This window comes from Monodelphis domestica, chromosome 4, assembly GCF_027887165.1.
Source record: "Monodelphis domestica isolate mMonDom1 chromosome 4, mMonDom1.pri, whole genome shotgun sequence".
Classification (NCBI taxonomy): domain Eukaryota; kingdom Metazoa; phylum Chordata; class Mammalia; order Didelphimorphia; family Didelphidae; genus Monodelphis; species Monodelphis domestica.
In genome coordinates this window covers 93120805-93148747 of record NC_077230.1, presented here as the reverse complement: position 1 = coordinate 93148747, position 27943 = coordinate 93120805, and the positions used below count along the sequence as shown (strand labels likewise).

The 27943-nt window shown below is 41.2% G+C and overlaps 2 protein-coding genes across 2 annotated transcripts in view; one reads left to right on the top strand and one right to left on the bottom strand.

Moving 5' to 3' along the window:
- Positions 1-27943, top strand: part of PCYT1A (phosphate cytidylyltransferase 1A, choline) — a 135077-nt gene that overhangs the window by 93853 nt on the left and 13281 nt on the right. Inside the window, exon 14 of the transcript XR_008911757.1 lies at positions 7987-8095. The gene's annotated coding sequence lies outside the window, so the exon portion shown is untranslated. The remainder of the gene's footprint in view (positions 1-7986; positions 8096-27943) is intronic.
- Positions 315-27657, bottom strand: SLC51A (solute carrier family 51 subunit alpha). The gene is made up of 9 exons (XM_001373789.4): positions 27605-27657; positions 25251-25345; positions 11230-11384; positions 7466-7539; positions 6813-6971; positions 4729-4840; positions 4385-4531; positions 1825-1930; positions 315-641 (listed from the first exon to the last, which is right to left on the bottom strand). The coding sequence occupies exons 1-9, from the start codon at positions 27640-27642 to the stop codon at positions 505-507; spliced, it is 1023 nt and encodes a 340-aa protein (XP_001373826.1). The 5' UTR covers positions 27643-27657; the 3' UTR covers positions 315-504.

The window sequence follows — 27943 nt, the reverse complement described above, 5'->3', positions numbered from 1 at the left end:
AAATTTGGTCTTGCCTCAGTTTATCGAACTTTCTCTCTGCCCACTCACTCTCACACCTCAAAACCATCTCCTTTCTCCTTTGCCTGGGCAGCCCAGGGCACAAGACAGGCCTGCCTCCTGCCTTGTGATCCCCTATCTCAATTGCTAGCTTTCCTGGCTGACGACAGGGGGCACCAGAGTTTCCATTCTGTCCTCATGATCAAAGTCCCCTCAATAATTTCCTTCCCACAATAGTAACGTTTTCTGTGCGAGTAGACTTTTGAGTATTCTGACTTAAGGTTGGACTGAGATATTTGTGTACACACACGTGCCACTTCCATTTTCAGAGTTTTTTTTAATAAAAGAAAATCTGTTCTTCCTTACGACATCCGTCCTTTATCATGTGAAAATATCCAACAATTTCTGTAGTTATTTGCAACTGCATAATGGCAATGAGAATTCCCTTGCTCGTGTCAGAGCCAGGTAGTGAAGAAGGACCTTTAGACTGGGGAAGCCAGCCTGTCTTTAAGCTTTGGTTTCAGAGGTCGTATCCAGAAGAGAAAAAGGTTCAAACCCCATCTTGTCATCTCGCTTCCGATAGTATATCCTCGTCAGTATGGTCAGCAGACAGGTCTCTGCTACTAGAAGGTGGCAGTTCATCACTACAAAACACAGGGATGACATTAAAAACAAGTGCAGCGTCTTGCTGACAAACTCAGGATAAGGAACCTGTTGAAAGGATTCTTACTCAGTTCAATGCATGTCCAACTCTTTGTGACCCCATTTGAGGTTTTCTTGACAGATCCTGGAGTGATTTACCATTTTATAGAGGAGGAGACTGAGGTAAACAGCCTTAAGTGACTTGGCCAGGATCACCCAGCTAGTTAGTGTGTTTGAGGCTGGATTTAAACTCAAGAGGAGTCTTCCAGATTCCAGCTCTGGTGCTTTTGTCACTGCAGCCACCTGGCTGCCTTATTGAAAGGGATTGCTGACATATCAACTCCCTGATGATCCATTTCTATGATAAATGTCACTGCAGGATTACTGAGAATTGCCAGTTTAGGCCTGATCCATATTAGTGTATCTAAGTCTCTCGAACCTTTTAATTTTTTTATTGTCATGCAAAACATCTCTATTTTGGTCACTTGTAAGAGCAAAGTCATACATAGCCAAACTCCCAAAATAAAACCGAAAATACACTGATGTGAAAGACAACTCCAAAAGTTTGTTCTCTGGATTAAACCTTTGAGTCACCCAAACTGAGTTAAATCCTAATTGTTACCATTAGCTGTATATAGAAATCAAGTGCCCAAGAATAATAAAATGATGCCAGGGTGCACTGCACAATGCTACAATAATGATGTTGATAGTACAGATAATATCCCCATCCAAGAAATCAGGAAACGGGTCCAGAGAGGCTAAGGTTGCCCAAGGCCATAGTCAATTAGAGATGGAATCAGGACTAGTATCCAGCTATGACCCCAAAATAAGTTTTATGAGCCTGTTAAAGAGAACATGTGTAGTCTAACTGGGGATGAATTGTCTTACTACACAATACATCTCTATTAGCATGGCCTTCCCTTTGATAAGGATGCTCATCCAAAAGTTTAGGGGATGGAAATTAGTGGTCACAGACTCCTCTGGGCACCATGACTAGTCTCAAGCTATTGAGTGTAATTTTTGCTCCCTAAGTAAAAAGCCCTGTGGGTAGAGAGGATCAAGGTGACTTCAACAGTGAGCAGCTAGGACAGAAGTTGAGACTTGTCTACCTCTTATTTGCTTGCCTTTTTCTTGCTCCTCCCCAGCCTTCCTTTAGGAAGTGAATTAAGAGTTGCAGATACGCACCTTGGGACCTGATTTTGGAGGAATAGGGCGGAGAACAAGCAATCTGCCCGACACTGGCCAATATCGAGAAGATAGAGGGTTGCAGGGCAGTCAGTACGAGGAGTACCTGCGAATGAGAGTAAAGTGAGAGCGTCCCAGAGTATTGCATTTACTATGTTTTGGGAAGAAAGTGTGTTTAGAGGAAGATGATCAAAATAGGGAGCCATCTGGAGATCATGTTTTTGGACTAAACTTGAAGAGGGAGTGATATGATGTTTGTCTTCAAGTATAGAAAGACCATCACATGGAAGGAGGGATCAGACGTCTGCTTTGACTCTGAAGGGCAGAACAAGATGGAACTTTCAGTGGAGGGTTAGGCTTAATGCTAGGAAAAACTTCCTAACAATTGCAGATGTCCCAAAGGAAAATCTTAGGAGTTAGTTCCCTTCCCTTGAAGGTTGCAAGGAAAGGTGGGATGACCACTTTTGGGGGAAATCATAGATATCCATGATTCTTTCAGTCCCTTCCAAATTAGATTTTGTAATTCTGCATGAAGAGAGCAGAGACTCTGTGGTCTCCCAGTGTAAGGATAGGTCACCGTCTAGGTTTTCAGCCTTGTCTTTTTCATTGTATATAGGCTCACCAATTCTTTATTGCAATGATGGGAGAGCTCAGAAATTGAAAATCCAGGTTACTAGAAAATCTCTTCCTACCCCTGGTTTCAGCCTCATCACTCATCAAACATTTGATCCCAAAGTGCTAATCAAGAGCAATGTGTATTGATCAAAGCTGGAGATGCTAATGCATAAATATCAAAATGGGCAGTCAGAACAGAGCTAAACTGAATTGATTAATCCAATGGATAATCAAATCAAGGCAACAAACATTTATTAAGCACCTACTTTCCAAGTGTTAATGATAATGCAGTCTTCATTCCCACTGCCTAGATGTCTCATCTACTCTAACCTCGCTTCCATCTGACAATGACTATCCTAGAGATGTTGTCCCTAATGCGTCTCCTTTCTTAGCTTGGTCAAGAGCAGTTTTAGGCGCTAATCGAAGGCTGAATCTCAGTCATACTGCATGAGCTGCCCACATGGCCTTGAACTGCACAAGGAAGTTGCTTTTGTTCTTCCTTCAAGTGAGCCTCTGCTATGTGCCTAGCGCCATACATAGGCCTTAATGGATATAAAAAGAAGAAACATGAGCCCTGCCTTCAAGAAAATGAGAGCCTGCTTGGGGAAATAAAGCTACTTTGTGTGTATGTATCAGAGAATGCTATTAGGTATTTTATACATGAATTCTCAGATGACTTATTCATTCAAGAGTTCCCACAATGCAGTTGGCCCCCCTTCCATGCCTAGTCATTCTGTGAGACTCTTCCTTAATTTCATTGGACTCTGAGAGGTTGCTGGTAGACTCTGGCTGTTAACCTGTCATCCTTTGACCTCACCTCTTGACCAACCCATCTTCTCCTATCATGCAATTCCTTGATATATTTTGCTCCTTTTCTTTGAAGTTCCATCTTGGTTTTAATGTTGCACGTTGCTTAGACCTAGGAAGTATCTGAGGCCAGATATGAACGCAGGACTTCCATCTCTCAGCCTGGTTTTCAAACCCCTTCCTCCATTTTGCAGACGTGAAAACTGAGACTCAGGCTCAAAGTCAAGGTCATGCCCAAGTTGTGAGTCACAGAACTTAAACCAGGACTTAAAGCCAGGTTTTCTGACTCCCATCCCAGTATTCTTTGTACTTTGACATAGTACCTCTCTAAGGAAGAATGAGGAAAGAAGAGGTATAGAAGAGAGAGAAGGGAGACCTGTGCATGTTTAGAGGTAGACGGAAAGACTGAAGTGGGAAAAGGAAAGCGAAGTCATTCTGCATTCATAAAGAGAGATGATTGAGAACACAGAGGAGAAGCGTTGGAGGGGAGACAAGACAGCACCTTCTGGGACTGCTAAAGGATGGGAGAAAAGATGCAGAGACATACTAACTTGAATGTCTTGCTATCCCAACAACCATGGATTCAGCAGTCATTAAGCACCTGCTATATTCAGGGCAGCTAGGTAGCTCAGTGGATGGAGTGCTGGGCCTGGAGTCAGGAAGATCTGGGTCCAAATCCAGCCTCTGACACTAGCAGTGTGTCTCTGGGCAAGTCACTTACCCCTATTTGCTTCAATTCTCATCTGTAAAATGGGGACGCTCTGGAGAAGGAAATGGCCAACCATTCCAGTGTCTTTGCAAGAAAACCCCATGGACATACATAGAGTTGGTCTTGATTCAAAAACAAACCACAAATATTCGAAGTTTGTGTCTCTGTACATCACAGTACTCTGTAAAGGCTTTTCTTTAAAGTTTCCTTCCAGTTTTCACTTCTTACCCCTCTTCCCTTTCCCTGATTCTTCTCATCCTTGGCTCAGTAGAAGATGCTGATTTTCTGGCTCCCCAAACCTAGAGGAGCCACTGGATGCTCAGAATTCCTTCTGGGGAATTTGGGTCTAAGGTCAGAGTATTATTGCTTATAATATGGTTTCATTCCAGTGATGGAGCTGACAACATTTGTACACTTAGATGCAGTTACCTGAAAGAGAGCAAATTTGCCTCCCATGTTCTGAGAGCGCAGGTGTAGCCTGGCCTGGCGGAAGAGGATTCCCAGGGCCCAGAGGGCCAGTAAGGTGGACACACCAAGGATAGTGTTCATCCATAGAGCTGTGCTCCCTGCAGAGATCTGAAAGGGGCAGAGAAGGCAGGCATCAGTGATAGAATTCTGCTCAGGATCCCTTTCTCTCGCCATGTTGGAGATGAGAAGGAAAGTGCCATAAAGGTCTTGTTTTCCCAGACAGCCCTCCAGCCTCTACCTGTTCCACCAGAGCGAAGACTGAAGGTGTGGAACAAGGACCCAGCCCCTGACCCCTTCCTACTTACGTCTTCGGGTCTGTAGATGCCATCAGGTACCAGCAACAGGCCCAACAAAACAAAGACCATTTTGAAGAAGGCATACTGGAACGGGCCCAGCATCAGCAACTGCAGTTTCCTCCTGAGGAAGTGGGAGGGAGGTATGGACACAGAGCCACCCCACCCCCCTTTGCTGCCCCATGAAGCCCTTTTGTCCTTAGACAAAGAGGACAGCCACAGTGGCTGCACCTTTTAAGTTAAGTGGATCCTCTCTCTTGGGGACTGAGACACCATAGGTGGGTGGGAAGGGAGCTGAGAAGAAGTTAAGATAAATTCAAATCCTACTTCCAGACCCTTGCTAGCTGTGTGATCTTGGACAAGTTATTCAACTATTCAGTCTCAGATTCCTCATCTGAAAAATGGGATAGCAATAAGCACCCGTGGTTATCATTATACTCATTTGGAAGAACACCCTGATTCCAGGCTCCCACACACCCCTTATCTCAAAGGTATCTCAAAGATGATGGCTCCTGGGCAAAATTTAGTGTCCAGGTACAGTGGACAGAAGTGTGGAACTGGAGTCGAGAAGACCTACTGGCCTGTGTGACCCATAGCAAGTCACAACCTCTGACTGCCTCAGTTTCCTGAACTGAAAAATGGGATTCACTTTTTGATCCAGCAATACCATTATCCCAAAGAAATAAAAAAAGGATGGGCCTATTTGTACAAAAATATTTTTAGCTGCTCTCTTTGTGGGGGCAAATAATTAGAAACTAAAGGGATGTCTGTGTGAAGGAAATTGACTCATCTGGGGTCACACACTTGTCAACCATTTGAGCCAGAAGTCAGAACTGTGTGAGGGAAATCACTGGGTAAATTAGGTCACTTGAGTCTACACCCACGTCACCTAATGTAGTGTGACCTATGGACTTGATCTGGATATGTCTCTGAATGTGATCCTCAAGTGAGAGAGAGGATAAAGGGGACAAAAGAGGAATTGTTCCCTCTGTCTGGTGATGAGCCAAGGAAGCTGCTGCTGGAGGCCAGACTGAGTGAACCCACGTAATAGACTATTTTACTCTTAGCCTACCTATTTCTGATCTTTTACCTATCCAAGTGATACTAATAAACTTTATTAATTTGAGGCCAGTCTCAAAATTTTAATTCTTAAATGTCCCTCAATTGGGGAATGGCTGAACAAATTGTGATATATGATGGTGATGGAATACTATTGTGATATGAGGAATAATGAAATGGAGGATTTCAGAAGGAGCTGGAAAGACCTCCATGAACTGATGCGGAGTGAAATAAGCAGAATCAGGAGAACATTACATACAATAACTGAAATATTGTGGGACGATCAAACATACAATGATCCAGGACAACTATAAGGAACATAGGACCAAGAATGCTCTCCACCTCCAGAGAAAGAACTGTGGGAGTCGGAATGCACATGAAAACACATGATTTATCACTTGGCTTTTTGGATATATGATTTTGGGGGTTTGGCTTTATAAGATTATTCGCTTACAAAAATATGTTTTGCTTGATAATACATGGATAACCCAGACTAAATTGCTTGTCAGCTCTGGGAAGGGGTGGGGGAGAAGTGAGGGAGACAACATGAATCATATAACCTTGGAAAACTTGTGTGGACATCTGTTATTAAAATAAAATAAAGAAAAATTGTTTTAAAGAACATGAAAAAAAGGGGGAAAAGAAAATGGGATCCGTAGCAGCTACTCCCAGGGTTATTGTGTGAGGATTAAATGAGGTATTTGTAAAGTGCTTAGTATAGTGCTTGGCTCATAGTAGGTACTAAATGAATTCTTGCTTCCCTTCCCAAGGACCAAGGAGAGTGGCAGAGATAGCAAAAATCAATAACCTGGTCTGTTTGGAGGAGGCTTTGAGGCCGAGTGGGAGCAGCCTCAGTAACCTCAGGATACTACTCCATTAGTAGACAGTAGTAGAGTCATCCCATTGGCAAGTTTTCCCAAGCCTGGCTCTGTGATTCCCAACCTTTTCACCACTGGTATTGTCCCAGTCTAAGCTGAGGTTTCCCCCTTGTGACTACACAAACGCGCACACACACACACACACAATTCTACCCATACTTGGTAAGGATGAGGCGGGGACAGCAGGGACAGCAACAGCAGCAAGGGCCAGTGTGGACTATCATCTTCGAGTCCTTCAGCGTCCTCAGCACTGCTTCCTTCCCCCCAAAGCCTTCCACCATGACCAACATTATCAAATAAAAGCAAATGGCAAAATACCTGAGAACAGAGGAGAGGGAGGGAGAAGTTAGCTGTCCTAGGAAGGAACTGAATTGTGAAGTAGGAAAGAGAGGTGGGGGCTTGGGCTCTGACGTTGTTTGCTGAAGGGAGAAGGCAGCAGGGATGGATTGGCCTTGTGTGTAGAACACAGGGAGACGATGGGAAAGGAGATGTCTGACTCTTGAAACAGGAAAAAGGATGCTCCTCCTAAGGAAGAAAATGGTGCTTAACAAGAACCAGGGGCTTCAGAAGAGCCAAATAACCAGTTTGGGAAGTGCTAATCTAATGATCAGTAGCATCTATAATGGGGTTGGAGGCAGCAGTCCTCTTCTCTTAGATCAGTCCGCTTTCGGGGAGAGGTTACAGGGAGAAGAGTAGTTGCTGAGGCTGGGCTAAAGTAAAGTGGGGAGGAGCAGAGCTCCAAACCTGCGCTGTCCGCAGCTTGTGGTGCTGATAGGAGAAACCAGACCGTAGAGGGGCACTAGGATGCTTACGAGGTGACAGCCATCTCCACGAACATCAGGGAGCGGGGGATCCAGAGCCCACAGCAGCAAAATATAGACACCACCTACTTGAAAAGAATTAGAGATGACCAGCAGGGAGAGGTAGGATCCCTCCCTTCTCTGTCCTTCATAGCCCTGATGTCCAATTCTTGGGGCAGTATGGTTGCCCGGTTGCACTGGCTCTCCAATCTTGACTCGGACCCTGAAGAGTTGTTTGACCTTGGATGACTTCAGTGGACACATCTATGTAGCTCCCTCCCAAATCCCAAATCTGTGTAGCTCCATCCCTAAAATCTTCCCAGCTCCAGCCTTGCATTTCTGTCTGCTTTGTGTCTCTGCCTAGATGTTCCTCCTGCACCTTAAACAGTACAAGTGAGTCACTTTTCCCCTGTGGCCTCACGTTCCTCAGCTATAAAAGTGAGAGGGTGCTCTGCATCACAATTCCTATGATAGTTGTTCCAAACCATTTCCCTTCAAACCCCAAATCTGCTCTTCCTTCTTGTTCTTACCAGACACCCTCACTGAGATCATTGGGGTCATTTGATGGTGAGCTGCCTTAACCCAAAGAAAACAATGCCACAGCTGTTGAAGGACAAGAAATTTAAGACCTTAGAAACAAAGGTGATTTTTAAGTGTTTATTTTATTTTTTTAAAGACCGCTACTGTTTGAAGGTTGGGGCTCCAGAAGACAGTTGAATTGGGAAAGTGAAAAACTGCTTAAAATGTAGATGTCCAAGAATGGGATTCAGATTTCTAAACAATGTCATGAATTGCTCTGCTGTCCTTCTCTCCCTCTACTTCTCTTTCTCTGAAATAGTATCCTGTAGATCAAAACTCCCTGGAGAGAGTTAATCTACTCAGTTTTGGAATTCTGCTCTGAGTCCAGAGCTGTCCTTTTAGTGAATGAGTACAAACTCACCCAACTCACTATGTGCAGCTAGCCCCAGGCTTCCCCTGGATGTGTTGCATCTGCCCTGCTGCTGGCTTCTGCCCTTCCTTTCTCCTTCCACTATTCCATTTTCCACTTCTTGCTCTGGTCTGGGTACAATAATTAAATCAATCCTATCATTGCTTCTACTTCCATACAGCATTCCTGTTAAGTTCCCCAGACTCAAACTTACTTCCCCAGCAGACAGTATTCAAATCCAGATCTCTTCCTGACTCCAAGTCCAGGTTTCATCTTGTAAACTTCTTGAGGCCAGGAATTGTCCTACTTTTGTATTAGATTTCCAGTGCCTAGTGCAATATCTAGCACATAAGTGTTTAATAAGTCTTCCTTCCTTCCTTCCTTCCTTCCTTCCTTCCTTCCTTCCTTCCTTCCTTCCTTCCTTCCTTCCTTCCTTCCTTCCTTCCTTCCTTCCTTCCTTCCTTCCTTCTTTCCTTCCTTCCTTCCTTCCTTCCTCCCTCCCTCCCTTCCTTTCCTTCTTTTCTCCCTCCCTCTCTCTTTTTATTTTTTCTTTCATTCTTTCTCTTTATTTCTCCCTCTCCTTTTCTTTTTCTCTCTTCTTTCCTCATCACTTTAGTGAAATTGTTCCATCTAAAATTAGCAATAATCTCTTAATTGCTCGATTCAGTGACCTTTTATCAGATTTTATCCTTTGGCCCCTCTCTAGCTTCTGTTCAACAATGTCAAACATCTCTGTCTTCTGAATGTTCCCTCTTCTGAGACACTACATATAGTCATCTTGTTCTCTTACCATTTGACTGTTCCTTTTCTTTTCTTTTTTTTTAAACCCTTACCTTCCATCTTGGAATCAATACTGGGTATTGGCTCCAAGGCAGAAGAGTAGTAAGGGCTAGGCAATGGGGGTCAAGTGACTTGCCCAGGGTCATACAACTGGGAAGTGTCTGAGGCCAGATTTGAACCCAGGGCCTACTGTCTCTAGACCTGGCTCTCAATCCACTGAGCTACCCAGCTGCCCCCTGACTGTTCCTTTTCAATGTCCTTTGAATCATCATTAATATCTTATCCTTTAAATGAGGATGTTTCTCAAGGGTCTGCCCTGCATTTTCTTCTCTTTTTATCCTCTACTTTCTTCCTTTGGATGGAGACATCATCTCCAAAGATTCAGTCAAATGTGTAAATATATGTCTATATATAGAGAGAGACTTAAAAAAACAAACAAACAACCCTTACCTTCCATCTTAGAATCAATACTTCATAAGTTCCAAGGCAGAAGGGAAGTAGAGGTGCCAGGCAATGGGGGTTAAATGACTTGCCCAGGATTGCACAGCTAGGAAGTATATGAGGTCACATTTGAACCCAGGTCCTCCCATCTCTAGGACTGACTCTCAGTGCACAGAGCCAGCTTGCTGCCCCCTATATATATACTTTTTTTTTTTAAACCCTTACCTTCCATCTTAGAGTCAATACTGTGTATTGGCTCCAAGGCAGAAGAGTGATAAGGGCTAGGCAATGGGGGTTAAGTGACTTGCCCAGGGTCACACAGCTGGGAAGTGTCTGAGGCCAAATTTGAACCTAGGACCTCCTGTCTCTAGGCCTGGCTCTCAATCCACTGAGCTACCCAGCTGACCCCCCTATATATACTCTTAATGTCTCTTCTAAACCCCATTCCCAAAGCCTATTGATTCTTCCTAGATGTCTTCCTCTTATTGTACCCAAAATGCAACTCATCTTTCTCTCTAAACCCACTTCTCCAAATTTCCCTATTCTATTGAGGGTACCATCTTTCCAGTCTCCCAGGTTCAAGGCCTTAGAAACATCCTTGACCCTTCTCTCCCTCTCATTCCCTAAACTCAATTAGTTGCCAAGTCTTATACATTCTACCTCTTATCTCTTCCACCCATCTCCCTCTCCATTCACATGGTTCTCATCTTGTTCAGGCCCATCATTTTCTAATTGGTTTCCCTGCTTCAAGGCACAGATCCTCCCACCAACCCTGCTCAAAAGATTCCACTGTTCCTCTATTGCCTGTAGAGTAAAATAAAAACTCCTTAATTTAGTGTTTAAGGACCTCTGGATCTGGTTCTAACCCACCTTTCTAACCCTTCTCATATTACTTTCCTTTCTGTACCCTGCCTCCCAGCCAAAATAGCCTATCACATTTCCCTCTAATCTTGATATTCCATCTTATCCTGCTTACAACTGCTCTTTCCTCATCTCAGCCTCTCAGAATTCTTACCTTCTTAATTGAGGCTTCGCTCAAGCTTTTCTTGAGCTTCCTAGTTATTAGTGCTTTTAGCCACCTCAAATTTGTATTGATCTAATAGTAATTATAGTAATTAGCAACTATAATAATATATAGTAAATGTAATGGCATAATTATAACAATATATAGTAATATAGTTAAGTATAGTAATTAATAGTAATAATATTAACAACAACTAGAATTTATAATTAACTTTAAGCTTTGCAAAATACTTTACAAAAATATCTCATTTGATTCTCACAATCCTGGGAGGTAGGTGCCAAAATTATCCTCATTTTACAGATGAAGAAACTGAGGAAACCAAAAGGGAAGTGATTTGCTCAGGTGCACATAGCTAGTAGGCATCTGAAGCAGTGAAATGTGAGAACCTTGAGGGCTGAGTCTCATTTTTGCATCTCACCAAATATAGTGCCCCTGGCATAGTAAGCATTTCATAAATCTTTGTTGGAAGAAATGAACTGAATGGAATTCCTGCAGCCCCCTCAGAGACTTGAATAGTTGAGTGTAAGGACTGACTTTGGCTCCAGCCCCATCACTAGTCCTTCTCCTGCCATGCCCTCCTCCCCAGATTGGTGGGGCTCTCACCGTGGGAGCAGAACTGCTCCAAATCAGAGTCTTCTTTTTGATGGGGCACCGTGTGTTCTTGTACAGGTAAATGGCATCCTCCACGTAGATGATGACAGAACTCACAGTGAACAGGGTCAGGATCCCTGTGATAGCCAGCTCCACAGAGTTCAGCTCTGGGGGGCACGGGGGGATAAGAATAGCAACAAGTCAACATGCCATTTCCAAAATACCTTATATAGGTGATATATATTTATATAGAGATGATATACTCTTTAATCTGATCCTAAAAACATCCCTGGGAGGCAGGTAATGAAGGAATAAACAGCAGGGACCTTTGAGGGTCTTGCCCAAGGTCACAAAGCCAATGATTAGCAGAGTCTCTTCAGTAATGTTCCCTGGGGTTTCTACATCCCAGGAGAATATACAGCCAGGTCCAGATTAACTTGAATGATGATCCCACGAAGTGGTCACACATGGCCATATTCACACTATTTGTGGGTGTGATGATGTGAGCTATAGTAATGATGTCTAGTCCAATGCATCCAAATTAGGAGACTGCTTAAGAGAATGCATTGTTTGAAATAATTGAGACCCAAATGTAACAGAAGATATGGGCTGTCTAGAGTTCAAGTTAGAGAAGCAAACTATTGGCCAAGTGAGCAGAAGACTCTTGGGTAACCTCTAAGCCTTAAGAGGCTATTTATTTCTTCTGCCCTTAGTGACCAAACTCCTCAGAAAGACCATCTACAGTAGATGAGGTGGTTTTCTCTCTTTTCTCTTCTTTTCTCTTGCAGTCTGGCTTCCAACCTTATTCCACAGAAACTGCTCTCTCCAAAGTTATCACTGATCGCTTAATTGCCAAACCCAACGTCCTTTTCTCATCCTCATCTTTCTTGAGCTCTCTGCAGCCTTTGATACTGTCAGGCTCTCTTCTCCTTGATACTCTCTTCTCTCCAGGTATTCAGTACACCACTCTCTTCTGGTTGTCCTCCTACCTTTCAGACTGCATCTTCTCAGTCTCCTTATGAGATTATCATCTAGGTCTAATCTGTAGGTGTCTCTTCCATTCTCTCTACTTCATCTGGTCATCCTATGGCTTTAATCATCTCAATGCTGATGATTCTCAAATCTATCTATCATCAAATCTACCTGCCCCAACCTCTCTGCTGACCTCCAGTCTTGCATCTCTAACAGATTTTCAGAAATCTTGAATTGGAGATCTAGTAGAGATCTGAAGTTCAACATGCCCCAAACTGAGCTCATTATCTTTTATCCCAAATCTATCCCCTTTCCATACTTCCAGTAATCTCTGAAAGCAATGCCATGCTTCTAGTCCTCCAACCTCAAAACCCCTATGTCATCCTTGACTCCTCAGACTTCCTCTCCCCCTGCTATGTCCAGTCTGTTGCCAGGGCCTGTTGATTTCACCTTTGCAATATCCTTCCAACATGTCTACTTCTTTCCTCTGACTGCCATCACTCTGGTGTAAACCTTCATCATCTCATGCCTGGACTATTGCAATAGCCAGCTGGCAGGTCAGCCTACCTCCAGCCTCTGTGCTCTCCAATCCATCTTTTACTCAGTTGCCAAAGTAACTTTCTTTTTTTTTTAATAATATTTTATTTGATCATTTCCAAGCATTATTCATTAAAGACAAAGATCATTTTCTTTTCCTCCCCCCCACCCCCCATAGCTGACGCATGATTCCACTGGGTGTCACATGTGTTCTTGATTCGAACCCATTTCCATGTTGTTAATATTTGCATTAGATTGTTCATTTAGAGTCTCTCCTCTGTCATGTCCCCTCAACCAGTGTGCTCAGGCAGTTGCTTTTCCTCGGTGTTTCTATTCCCATAGTTTGTCCTCTGCTTATGAATAGTGTTTTTTCTCCTAGATCCCTGCAGATTGTTCAGGGACATTACACCGCCACTAAAGGAGAAGTCCATTACGTTCGATTATACCACAATGTATCAGTCTCTGTGTACAATGTTCTCCTGTTTCTGCTCTTCTCGCTCTGCATCACTTCCTGGAGGTTGTTCCAGTCTCCATGGAATTCCTCCACTTTATTATTCCTTTTTGCACAATAGTATTCCATCACCAACATAGACCACAATTTGTTCAGCCATTCCCCAATTGATGGGCATCCCCTCGTTTTCCAGTTTTTGGCCACCACAAAGAGCACAGCTATGAATATTCTTGTACAAGTCTTTTTGTCCATTATCTCTTTGGGGTATAGACCCAGCAGTGCTATGGCTGGATCAAAGGGTAGACATTCTTTTGTCGCCCTGCCAAAGTAACTTTCTTAAAGTATAAGTCTGACCATATCATCCCTTCTCCCCACCTCCCCCATCCAATACATTTCACTGACTCCTTATCATTACCAGGATCAAATATAACATTTTCTGGCATTCAGAGTTCTTCATAATATGTCTGTGATAGAATATTATTGCGCTATAAGAAAGGGAAAGCAGGATGATTTCAGGAAAAAACAACAACAATCTGGAAAGACTTACACAAACTGATGCAAAGTGAAGTGAGCAGAACCAGGAGAACATTGTACACAGTAACAGCAATATTATACAATGATCGACTGTGAATAACTTAGCTATTCTTAGCAATACAAAGATCCAAAATATTTCCAAAGGACTTATGGTGAAAAATGCTGTCCAACTCCAGAGAAAGAACTGATGAAGTCTGAATGCAGATCAAAGCATACTATTTTTTACTTTTTAAAAATTTTTGAGTGTTTATTTTACTTATTTTTTGGTTTGTGCTTTCTTTTACAACACAACTAATATGGAAATATGTTTTGCACAACTCTTCATGTCAAATTGCCTTGTCACTGAGGGAAGAGGGGAGAGAGAACTTAGAACTCAAAATTTTTTAAAATGTTAAAAATTATTTATATTTGTGATTGGAAAAAAGTGTTTTAAAAAATTTAAGAAAACAACAACAAAGTGCTTCATAATCTACCTCTTTCCTCCTTACCTTTAGAGTCTTCTTATACCTTACTACTTGCTATGCACTTTATATCCAATGACATTGACCTACTGGGCTGTTGCATAAACAAGATATTCCATCTCCTGGCTCTGGGTATTTTCCCTAGCTGTTTCCCATGCGTAGGATGCTCTTCTTCTTTGTCTCTACCTCCTGACTTCCTTAGAATCCCTGACTTCCCATCTTCTATAGGAAATTTACACAATCCCTCTTAATTCCAGTACTCTCCCTGTTAATTATTTCCTATCTTTCCTCTATGTAATTTGTTTGTACACACTTGTTTATATGTTGTCTCCCTTATTAGTTGTGAGCCCCTTGAGGTCAGGGGCTTTCTTTGCCTTTTTATATCCCCAGGATGAGCATATAGTTGGTGTTTAATAAATGCTTACCAACTGACTGATTGACTGCATGGTCTGGCTTTATATTGCCTGTTGAGTCCAGATAGTACTTGATTAATCAACATGAGAAAGAGTTCCTTCCTCAAATGAGGCAAGGACTTAGATACTTAGAAATATTTGATCCAAACATCCAGTTTCCACCATATAAGCACAAGTAATAACCAAGGGTTCACATAGTTTCCCACTCTTCCCCAAATTCCCTACTTTTCCTTTTGAAAAAGAGTTTCATATATGTGTGTGTGTGTGTGTGTATGTGAGTGTGTGTGTGTAAATATATGAAGATAAATGATTATTGGGTTTATTTCCTAAAGTAATGAAGGAAAAAGGAAAATAAACTGTATGTTCTAAAATATTTACAGCAGTTCTTTTTTGGGGTAGCAAAGAACTGGAATCTGAAGGGATGTCCATCAGTTGGGGAATGGCTGAACAAGTTGTGGTATATGATTGTGATGGAATATAGGAAATAATGAGCAGGAGGATTTCAGAAAAACCTGGAAAGGCTTAAATGAACTGATGCAAAATGAAATGAGCAGAACCAGTACTGTGTACATAATAACAGCAATTTTGTACAATGATCAACTAGAAATGACTTAGCTATTTTCAGCAATACATTGATTCAAAACAGTTCCAAAGGACTCATGATGAAAAATGGTATCCAGCTCCAGATAAAGAACTGATGGAATATGAATGCAGATCAAAATGTACTGTTTTTCTTTTTCTTAAATATTTCCCCTATGTTTTAGAATTGATAGTAAGTATGGATTCTAAGGCAGAAGAGCAATAAGGGCTGGACAATTGGGGATAAATGACTTGCCCAATGTCACACAGGTAGGAAATGTCTAAAGTTGATACTCTATGATAATACATGTAAAATCCAGTAGAATTGCTTGTCAATTGTGGTGGGGAAGGGAAGAGGGGAGAGAGACAGCATAAATCATGGAACCTCGGAAAACTTATGTGTAAATTTGTTACTAGAATAAAATTTTAAAAATTAAAAAAAGAAAAATACTTATCAAAGCAATGTACTACTATTTATTAAAATGAAACATTTTCCCATTAAAAGGAAATATTTCATTTTGGTGAATAAAGAGCACATTTGAAGTACTAAAAACTAAATAAATAATAATGCTTATTTTATTTAATAATTAATTTATTAGTAATTAATTGGTTGATTGATTGATTGATTAATAATTTAAAATATAAATTAAAGTTGGTACGCTATTCATTGTGCAATCTAGCTGCCCTGAAGCATATCATCTTTCACTTTATTTTCTTTATCTTCACTTATTTTCACTTGTTTTTATTGATATATGGCTTCTTCCTCAACATGATGAATATATAAATGTTTTTCATGAAAGCACATATATAATCTATATCAAATTGCTTACTGCCTCATAGAGGGGAGAGAGGAAGAAGAAAGGGAGGGGATTTAGAATTCCAAATTTTAGAAAACAAATGTTAAAAGTTGTTCTCACATGTGATCGGGAAAAATAAAACATTAAAAAAAGAAATAGTTTCTATAGTAAAGGATTCCTTGCTATTTGAAAAAAATGCTTATCAATTGATTGATTGATTCAAGTTGTATCCCCATTGCAATAGGACCAATATCTATCTGGATTTCTCATCCCTCCCTTCTCTTCCCCTCCAACAAGGTTAGACCTATTTTCTCTGAAAGCTGTCTATAGTTTCCCATTCCTCTCCCTCTATCCATGGATTATTTTCCTGGAAAGGAAACAAAACTGTCCCTGGACTGCTTTTCTTTGCCAACTCCTGGTAACCTCTGGCCATATTAGCCTGGTTTTCAGGAATGGCATCATCTCAGAGTATAAAAAGTTCCTTCTATTGGAGTTTGATCCTCTCAGACTATCCACCATCCAGTGCACCACCTAGCTGTACTGAGACAACATGTACATATGCCCAAGTACAAATACAAATAATGGGAGAGGGGGAAGGAAAAAAAGGGGAGGGGGATCAGGAAAGCTCTCATCTAGGAGTTTATGCTGGAGCTGAGTTTTGAAGAAAATAAGAGACTGTAAAGAGTGGAATCAAGGAAGATGTATATTTTAAGCCTGTGAGACATAGCCTGTGCTATGGCTGGATGACAAAATGTCATGTGAGGAGCTTTAAGAAAGTTAGTTTGGTCAAACCTGGAAAGGTATTTTAGAATAATATAGCTAACATTTACTCATAGCACCTACTCTGTGCTGGGCATTGTGCTAAGTGTTTTACAAATATGATCTGGGAATGATGGTGGCATCCTCATTAGAAAATAAAGATATTTGAGATATCTTTATAGATAAAGAGATAAAGATAAAGAGAATACGCCCTGATGCACATGAAGTTGATGCCCAAAGATGATATTCCCTTCATCTTTCCATTACACAAATGTACCCATCTCCATGTTCAAGGACTGAAATTCCATTATCTGATCATGGTCTCTCTGATCACAGACTTTCCATCTCTCCCTCTGCCTTCCCAAAACAGACCAGGATATCGAACTCCTCTACCTCTCCATTCTTTCTTGGACCATCATCCCTGCACTAGCTTCCTCCTTTCCCCATCTCTGTGCCTTGGTAAAGTGGTTCATTTCCATGCTATCCTTCTCTTAGTCCCTGGCCCCTTTAATAATTTTGTCTATTGTTTCCTTTCAAGCTTCAACTTTGGGTCACTCTCAATATCTATCAATATTCTTCTACTTGTGCTGCTAAACAAAGATGAAGAACATTATGCGTCCGTTCTCACTGGGTCCACTACAAATTTATGTCACATGAGCCCCTCATTGCTGCCAGGCAATCCTTCTACATCCCCTTTCAACTCACTATCTTATTCCCCACAATGGCTCTTCCAAATCTTTTTAACCCTCCTCCAAAATCTTATGGCTCCCCCTTCCCCACTTTCTTGACTGAGAACCTTGCCTCTTACTTTACGGAAAAAATTAAGGCCATTCGCCAAGAGCTCCCATTTCTCTCCTTTCTGTCATATCACTGAGATGCCTCGTGCCACAATCTCTGCCCTCTTCCCTGTCCCACACAAAGAAATGGACCTACACTTTGTCAAAGCAAACCCCTCTACCCGCAGAAGCAATCCCATTCCATCCCGTTTCCTCCAATAGATTGGTCCCTCTGTTATCTCCCTTATTTTCAGTCTCTCCATGTCTACTGACTGCTTCACTATTGCCTACAAACATATCTATACTTTCCTGTATCCTGAAAAGAACCCTCACTTGATTATTCCACCCCTGCTAGCTAATCATCAATCCAGACCTCTTCTGCTCTTTGTGGTTAAACTTCTTGAGAAGGTCGTCTTCCATGGGTGCCTCCACTTTCTCTGCTCTCACTCTCTTCTTTTATTTTTAAACAAACCATTCCTTTTTTTTTTTGAAGTACACGTAGAAACAATTTTTTAAGAATTGCTTTTCTGACATTTTGTAATCCACATTCTCTCTCTCCCACCATCCCTCTCCCCTCCCCAGTTGGCAAACAATCTGATACAGGTTATTCTAATGCCATTTGATACAAATTTCCCCACTCTGAAAGAAGACATTGCACATGTAAGGAAAAAAATCATGAAGGAAATAAGGCAAGAAATGGCCTGGTTTGACTTGCATTCATACTCTGACAGTTCCTTCTATGGTTTGGAGAGCACTTTTCATCATGAGCCCCTTGGAATTATCTTGGGTCCCTGCATTGCTGATAATAGCTTAGTTCTTCATAAGAGATCATGGTACAATATTTCTGTCACTGTATGCAATGTTCTCCTAGTTCTGCTTGCTTCACTTTGCATCAGTTCTTTCCAAGCTTTTCTGAAATCATCCCATTCATCATTTCTTATGGCACAAGAGTATCCCATTGCAACCGTAAATCACAACTTGTCCAGCCATTCCCCAGTTGATGGACATCCCTTTGGTTTCCCAGTTTTTGTTGCAGCAAAGAAAGCTACTCTAAATGTTTTTGTCCACATAGGACCTTTTCCTTTCCTTATCTCTTTGGCATATAGACCTAGTAGTGATATTGCTGGGTCAAAGGGTATGCACAGTTTTAGAGCTTGGGGGCTTAGCCCCAAATTGCTTTCCATAATACTTGCATCATTTCACACCTCCACCAGTAGTTTATTAGTGTTCCAATTTTCCTACCTCCTCTCCAGTATTTTCATTTTCATTTGTTGTCATATTAGTCAATCTGGCAGGTGTGCGGTATTATATCTCAGGGTTATTTTAAATCACACAGTGATTTGGAGCATTTTTCCTTATGACTATAGATAGTTTTGACTTATTCCTTTGAGAATTGCCTGTTCAAGTCCTTTGGCCATTTATGAATTGATGGATGACTTGTATTCTTATCCATTTGCCTCAATTCCCTAAATACTTGAGAAATAAAGCCTTTATCAGCAATACTTTCTGACATTTAATACTGTGGGTTGTATACCTAATCTATTCTATTGATCCACTTCTCTGTTTCTTAGCCAGTATAGATTGTTTTGATGATTACTGCTTTATAGTAGTTTGATATCTGGTATGGTTAGACCTTCATCCATATTTTTTCCCCATTTAATCCCTTAATATTCTTGACCTTTTGTTTTTTCAAGTGAATTATTATTTTTTCTAGCTCTATGTAAAAATTTTGGGGAAGTTTGATTAGCATGGTATTGAATAGGTAAATTAATTTAGGCAGAATTGCCATTGTTATAATATTGACTCAACTTACCCATGAACAATTAATGTTTTTCCAACTGTTTAGTTTATTTGGAATTGTATTCATATAGTTGCTAGGTTTGTTTTGGTAGGTGTATTCCCAAGTGTTTTATATTGTATATCAGTTATTTCAAATGGGATTTCTCTTTCAGTCTCCAGCTATTGGACCATTGGTAGGATATAGAAATGCTGATCATTTATGAGGGTTTATCTTATATCCTGCAACTTTGCTAAAGTTCTTAATTGTTTCAATTCGTTTTTTAGTTGATTCTCTGGAATTCTTTAAGTATACCATATTATAATTTTAAAAGAGTGATAACTTTGCTTCCTCATTGCCTATTCTAATTCCCTCAATTTCTTTTTCTTCTCTGATTACTATAGCAAACATTTCCAGTACAATATTGAATAGCATGCTGATGCTGATAATGGGCATCCTTGCTTCCCTTCATCTCCATTATAAATAATTAAGGAAAGCTCCATTTATTCTACTATTCTCTGGTGTTTTTTACAAGGTATGGGGGCTGTATTTTCTCTCAGTCACTTCCACTAAAACTATTCTTTCCATATTTATCAAGGATCTCTTAATTGTCAAATCCTATGGCCTTTCTCAATCCTCATCTTTTGTGAGCTCTCTGCAGTCTTTGGTGCTATTGATCGCTCTCTTCTCTTTGTTCCCTCTCCTCTTTAAGATTGTGGGATACTACTCTCTTTTGTTTCTCATCCTATCTATCTACCTGTTTAGTTTCTTTTGCTAGTTCTTCATTCAGGTCATGTCTACTAACCATTGACATCCCATGGAATTCTCTCCTGGACCCTCTTCTCTTCTCCTTCTATATTATTTCACATGATGACCTCATCAACTCCCATGGATTTAATTATCATGTCAATACTGATGATTCTAAAATCTACCACCTCTCTGTTGACTTCCAGTCTTGTACCTCCGAGCTCTTTTCAGATATTAAAGCTGGGTGTCCAGTAGATATCTTAAACTCAATATATCTAAAATACAACTCATTATCTTTCCCCTAAAACTGTCCCCTTCCAAACTTTTCTACTGTTGTCAAGGGCATAACCATCTTCCCAGGCTTTGAAACCCAAGTTTCATCCTTGACTCCATACTCTCTCTTACATCCCAATATCCAATCTTTTCCCAAGGCCTCTTGATTTCTCCTTTGCAACATCTCTCAAATAAGCCCCCTTCTCTCCTTTAACACTGCCATCCCTCTAATAGGAGATCATTTAACTATGACACTCTCCAAAGAAAATAAAACAAAGATATCCTCAATTGTATAATAGGAAGAAGAGATAAGCTGGTCTCATAGCTGAGGGCAAGGGATTACAAGTAGACAGGGCAGTCTGCCTTGTGATGTTGGGGGAAATCAAGGAAGAACTTTAATACACTGGTGGATCCCTCTTTGGGGAGCTTGGACAAGAGTCACATAGGGTGGGTGGGCATGGAGAGAGTCAAACTATATCATTGAAGAAACATCCAAATTGTGATCACAGATCCATTTGAATGTTTGGTTCAATGTGCTTTAAGCCCAGAAATATTCTATATAAGACGAAACTGTAAACCTTAAAATTTCTTAGACTTATGAATGTTGGAAATTTCCCCATTGGGAAATTTCATACTGGAAAAAATTTCCTACTGATGGTAAGAACTCTATTGGAATGTGAAACCCCTTGGCATGGGAGGATCCTTCTCCTCCCTACTTAAGACTACTTTAGGACAGAAACCTTTTGCTAAACAATGGAAAGGGTTTTGACCTATGCTTAAGCATAGAACAGGAAGTTCTTTGAGTCATGATTGATTTTAGAATTGATACAATAGAGATACTTGGAATGACAGAACCAGGTCTTGGAAAATACAATCTCCACCCTACTTAGAGTAACAGGATTTAGGAAGGGCTGCAGCAAAGGATCAAGATTTAATTATTTGAGAATATGACCTTCAACAGACCTGTGCAAAGCCATAAACCTCTGGGCGGTCCTGGGTTAAACTAGAGCCACCATTGGCACAGGGGAGACATCGACAGTGATTGGTAGATGTAAGAACTGAGGGGAGGGAACTTAGATGGTTTCCTTAAAGATAGCGGGGTCTGAGGACAGAGAGGAAGGAGGTTTTGCTCTGAGCGAGGTGGCTCTGAAGGAGGACTGAGGAGGTTGCTCTGTGGGAGGACCAGGAGAGAAGGCTGGCTCTGAAGGAGGAGAATTCTCTGGAAACATTTCTTGAATTTCTTGAAAGGAGGCTCTCTTGAAGGTGGAACCTGAGGTTGGCATGAGAAGCCTTACCTAGAGAGATCTTGGGTGAGTGATAAAACCAACTGACTGATTTATTCATTCTTATTCCTTTCTTACTTTCTCTCTTTTTCTATTGATTAATCAGTGTATTATAAATTAAATTTCTCTATAAAACCCAGTTGGCTTGGGCATATTCATAAATTGGGAATATATTCCCTGGCGACCATCTTATATTTATATAAAACCAAGACACAGTAGAAAACATATTTCAGTGGTCATAATTGATATATATATATATATGTATATATATATATATTTCCTTTGCTCCCAAACATTTTAATTATCACAGTTTATGGCTCCTACTCTCTTATCTACAACTATTTTTGATCTAACAAAACCTAGCACAGTGGGGAGCATGTCAGACCTGGAGATGGGAGGTTCTGGGTTCAAATCTGGCCTCAGACACTTCCTAGCTGTGTGACCCTGGGAAAATCACTTAACCCCCCATTGCCTAGCCCTTACCACTTTTCTGCTTTAAAATTGATATCAATTCTAAGACAGAAAGTAAAGATTTTTTTAAAAATAAGCCTAATTAATATTTGAATACAACTGTTCCCTTAGCAAGCACTGATTTCTACAGTACTTTAAGAAAACTCTCAGCTTATACTAAAAATTATTTTGTTAAAGGGTAGTTGTTTTTTTTAGGAATAAACTGTGTTTAGCCAAAATATAGAATGAAAACTTAGCAATTTATTAATGTAGATATAAAGTTGTTTTGTAGCAAGCTCTGAAATGGTTGTCCTAGTCTGACCCTTTTATTTCTGTTCATGAAAGCACCCAAACCTTAGAGTTGTCTTTGACTTCTGACTATGATTTCCCATATATTGCCAGTTACCAGATTTTGCTGATTCTTCCTTCGTAATATTTCCCAAGTCTGGACCTTTCTTTTTTTACTTTTCTCACTATTGCTCCCTTAGTCCAGGGCCTCATTATCTTACCTTTGGATTATTGGCATAACCTTCAGTTCCTTTCTTTGTTTATAACCTCGTCTCTTCCTCTCCAGCCCATCCATTCATCCCTAAACACATTTGCTAGTGTAGACACTGATAAATCCTTCTGACTTACCACTTCTATCCTGCCACTCCCTTCTTCAAAAACTTGCAGCGATTCTCAATTAATTGCCTAAGGAATAAAGTCCACATTTCTCCATCTAGTTTTCAAGGCTTTCCATGCTCTGACTTCAACTGAGCTACCCAACCCTCCTTTAGTCCTCTGTTTCTCCCCACAGAAACCTTCACTCCAGCCGGGCTGGCCTCCTCACTTCTGTCTTTGCCCCTCATTCATGCTGGAAGGGTTACCTCCTCTCCTCTCCACCCAAGCAATTTCTGCTCTTCTTTAGGGCCCAGTTCATGTTCCGATCTTATCTATGAAGCTTTGCCCAACCGCACCGAGCTCTCCCTTCTCTGGATTCCTTTTATTGTCCACAGCATTCATTTGGGCACTTACCTTGTAAGACAAATAGCAAATGATTAACCGCTCAATGTCAGTGCAAAGCGTCTCCCTAACTCAACTGGGGGACAGGGGCGACGTCTTCTCGTTTGGTCATAAGGAAAAGGGATGGCCCTTTCTGTAAAGGTGCAGGAAGACTTTTTGTTTTGTGCATTACCACCATTTCACAGTCATTCCCTGCCCTCGCCTCACAGGACTCAATCTCATAACCAAAAAACAGTAAGTAAAGCGAAACAGACACTGTGACTAGCACATGGCGGAGAGGATCATGTTCCCCACCCGTTTTTCCAGTTAACAAAGAATTCTCTGCTAAATATGTAGTATAGAGCCATAAATAGCAGTTTAAAATATATTAGTTAATAGAATACAGTAGTTGTCTTATGTATCATTAACTAATAGATTCTAAACTTGCTATTTATGGCATATTACAGACATGTATTCTACAATATGCTGGTTAATAGAATGTTAGTTATCCTCCAATCCTACATACTAGTTATGCCATAATCCTATAATACATCAATTCTCCTATTCATATTCACTAGCCTTTTATGGTGATCTAAGCCTAGTTTGATTCATAGCATGGCACAATTCAGGTGTTGAACTTAATTGTGTTCGAGCACTCAAAGTGCTAGAAGGAGAGAAAGATGGAAATCCCCTGCCTGCTGCGATACCTACATGAGAAGCCATCAGAGCAGCTTGAGCAGCTGACAGAGGGAATAAAGACAGAGTTCTGGTAAGATGCCCCCACTGGATTTTCTCTTAGCTTGCAATTTTGTGACATCCCCCACAAATTTCAAATTATCTAGGAGCAAACCAATACTATGCTCACCTCCTCAGCAATCTCTCTCTCTCTGCCTCTATCTCACTCTACCTCTCTCCTTCTCCCTCCCTCCTTCTCTCCTCCCTTCCCTATCTTTTCCTCCCTCTCTCCCTTTCCCTTTCTCTCTCCCTCCCTCCCCCTCTCCTCTCTCTCTTCCTCCCTCCCTCCCTCTTTCTCCTCTCCTTTCACCTCTCTCTGTTTTTCCTTCTCTCTCTCTCCCTCCCTCCCAGCTCCTGCCTCTGTGGCTCCCTCTCCCTCTTTTCCTCTCTCTTCCTTCCTCTCTCTATTTTTCTCAGTTTCTGTCTCTCCATCTATGTCTCTCTCCCCCTTGCTCTCTCCCTTCTCCTCTCCTCCATTCCCCTGTATGGACATCCCCTCTTCCCCCCTTTCCTCATAGACTCAGAAGCCTGACTTGGGCACAGAGAGATTAATTGACTAGGCCATGGTCATGAAGCTAATGTGTGTCAGAGTCAAGACAAGAACCAAGACCTTTCTTAGTCTAGGGCTAGCCCTCTGCTATGAGTGCCTTTCTGTAGTCGTTGTCCATAAGGCTATATGAAGTGCTTACTAGATGTCTGTTGAATTGAATGATACTGCAAAATAATAAAAAGATTATCGAAGGGCAGCGAGATAGCACAGTGGTTAGAGCTCAAGGCCTGAGGCCAGGAGGTCCTGGGTTCAAATGTGACCTCATACACTTCCTAGTTGTGTGACCCTGGGTAAGTCATTTAACCCCAATTACCTGACCTTTTCCACTCTTTTGCCTTGGAACCATACACAGTATTGATTCTAAGATGGAAGGTAAGGGTTTGTTTTGGGGAAAAAAGAATCAAAAATATATTAAGACAGAAGGTAAGGGTTTAAAAAAAAGAATATGTTTTGGTTCTAAGGCAGAAGAGTGGTAAGGGTTAGGCAATGGGGGGTTAAGGACTTGCCCAGGATCACACAGCTAGTAAGTGTCTGAGGTCAGATTTGAACCCAGGATCTCCCATCTCCAAGTCTGGCTCTCAATCCACTGAGTCACTTCATTGCCCCCTGTATTTAATCTTGGAGGTGATAGAGAGCCAATGGTGTTCACTGAGCAGGAGCTAGAATTCAGGGTAGGGAGGCTTTGGAGCAGGACCATGAGGGAGGTTTTAAAGATGTTCACTTCATTTAAAGCTTCCAAGCAGCAGTCCACTTGGATTTCCCAAAGGTGCTACCAGTTTACAAGATTGGTTTTCCTGCAGCTTTTTTTAGCTCTCCAGTAAGTAAATGAAGGTCATCTTGTGCTTTCCAGGGGGGAAAAGGCTGTAAAACTGGGCACCTGTACAAGACTTTTGTTCTTCCTTTCCCCTCCCTACCTCATCCCTGTCAGATTGGTTCGGGGGAATGTCTAACTCACTCTTCAGGAGCTGGGCTGCAGTGGGAGGTTGAGAAAGGCACTCAGCTGGAATGCTGTAGTTGGTTGTCAGCAAGTCGAAAAGGCTCGGTGGAAACCTAGGGGAGAAATCCATCTCATTAACCCCAGTGTTCAAAGCCATGTTCTCTCTAACCCTTGTCTTCCCCAACTATTATGGACTGGGTTCTGTGATCATTGGTAAGCAACTTGTGGATAGAGCACTGGGCTTTGAGTCAGGAAGACTCATCTTCTTGAGTTCAAATGACAGTCTCAGACACTTATTGGTTGGGTAACCCTGAGCAAGTCATTTCACCCTGTTTACCTCAGTTTCCTCATCTGTAAAATGAACTGGAGAAGGAAATAGCAAACTGATGCAGTATCTACCAAGAAAACCCAAATGGGCTCACAAAGAATCCCAAACAACTGAACAACAATAATCATTCATGAGATTCTGATCTAGATATGACTTTAGAGATCTTCTAGAATAAGTCCTTTCATTTTACAGACAAATTTAAACAGAGGTCCTAAAAAGTGAGATAATTTGCCTGAAGTCACATATCTAGGATAGAGCAGAGTCAAGATCTGAACTTTGTCTCCTAAACCATTGTCCTTTTCACTCTAACCCACTGCCCATACTATGTTGGTCTCATTTTTGTTCTCAGTTTCTCCCACTTCTACAAGGAGAGATCCTGGACATAGTGAGGACTAAGTACCTTAGCTCTGAAAAGCCTATTAAACTCTGAGGGGCAAGGCTAAGTATAGAGTGGGGAGAAAGGGAAAGAAAAGAGAACAAATATTTATAAAGAGTCTATAATGTGCCAGACATTTTTATAAATAATATCTCATTTGAGTCTCACAATAATCCTATGAGGTTGGTGCTGCTGTTATTCCTGTTTTACAGTTGAGAAAACTAAGGCAAACTGAGGTTTTAAGTCATTATCAAGCTAAACCAGAGTGTAGAGGGTATTCCTGGTGGGTTCCTAGGGGGTGGAGCAGCCTTATCTGGAAGTGCTTCTTTTGGATCTACCATGGAAGAGGTCAACTAAAGATATCAGAAGAAGCTAAAGGAGCTTAAGGAGGAAATACATAGTAAAACCATACTAGTGGGGAACCTCAACCTCCCCTATCAGAACTAGATAAATCTAACAAAAGAAAAAAAAGAAAGAAGTAAAGAAAGTGAATGAAATTTTAGAATAGTTAGATTTAATAGCTATCTGGAGAAAATTGAATAGGGATAAAAAGGAATATGCCTTCTTTTCAGGAGCACATGGTACATATTCAAAGATTGACCATGTACTAGGGCATAAAAACTTCACAATCAAAAGCAGAAAAGCATAAATAATAAATATAACCTTTACAGATTATAATGTAATAAAAAATTATAACCAATAAGCGCTCATAGAGAGGCAAATTAAAAATTAATTGGAAACTAAATAATCTAATTCTTCAAAACTGGTCAGTCAAAGAAGAAAGAGCTTTCCATATAGCTTTCCAAAATTTGAAGGACTTAAATTTGTAGCCAAGGTTGTAGCAGTTTAAAAAATAACATTTAAGCTACTATGTAAATCTGAGCATTCTGAATACTTGAATATGTGCAGAAGGAAAAGTAAAAAACATTGTATTTTATCAGTACTGTAAAAAAAAATGGAAATGCAATTCTTGTCCTGGAGAATAAAATCTATTTAAAATTGGTACCCACCCACCCACCCAGGAGCAGCTGGGTAGCTCAGTGGATTGAGAGTCAGGTCCAGAGACAGGAGGTCCTGGGTTCAAATGTGGTCTCAGACACTTCCTAGCTATGTGACCCTGAGAAAGTCAATTAACCCCCATTGTCTAGCCCCTGCTGCTCTTCTGCCTTATAACCAATACCCAGTATTGATTCTAAGATGGAAGTTAAGGGTTTTTTTTAAAAATTGGCACCCCAGCGAAAAAATGTATCAGAAACTGGATTTGAACTCAGATCTTGCTAGCTCCAGATCCAGCATTTTATCCACTGCGCCACCATGACAGAAGAAATCACCTTGGTCCTAGAGTCAAAGGGCCTGGGTTCAAATTTTGCCCCTAATGCTTACCATCTGTTTGACCCTGGGCAAGTCACTTAACCTCCATGGACTCCAGTATTCTCTTCCATAAAATGTAAGAGTTGGGCTAGATATCCCTTGAAGTTTCTTTTAGCTTAAGATATTGCCTAGGACTATGACTAGACTAGCCCTCCTACAAGTCAATGACTTGTCCAGCCTCCTCCTATCCCTCCTGATCTACTCTGGTCTGGAGTGACCCAATGTCTCAGAGAAAACAACTCTTCTCTCTGTCATGGAGAATCAAAAGCTCAGGATTCCCGAGCTGCCCTCACTTACCTGGGGTCAGGTGTTATCTGGGTCCTGTCTAGCTCCATTATCCAGACTTGCCTTGGAGGCTGGCTGCCTTGGAGGGCTGGGAGCAGGTGAAGTCCAAGATGTGTGTGGCTGAGCTGCTGAGATGCCAGTGTGGAGCCGCTGGTGTCTGTGCCTGACACACTCCCTCTCTTCCCTCCTTCCTGTGCAGCCAAGTTCCTGGTATGGTATCAGAGTTCATCTTGGGAAATGCTCCTAAGGTTGAATGGCCCAGGTCCTGGCTCCTCCCTGATTTCCTGGGTTTTCACACAGAAACCTGCCCAGAGTTGAAAGAGAACCAAATCATATCATATGGGGATTTTC

Excerpts from the sequence above, each read along its gene's own strand:
- SLC51A (XM_001373789.4), bottom strand. The coding sequence starts at position 27,642 with ATGGAGCTAGACAGGACCCAGATAACACCTGACCCCAG. Across the intron at positions 7,540-11,229 it reads GGAGCAGTTCTGCTCCCACG|GTGGTGTCTATATTTTGCTG; the intron begins GTGAGAGCCCCA and ends CTTTTCAAGTAG. Across the intron at positions 4,532-4,728 it reads GCATCTACAGACCCGAAGAC|ATCTCTGCAGGGAGCACAGC; the intron begins GTAAGTAGGAAG and ends TGCCCCTTTCAG.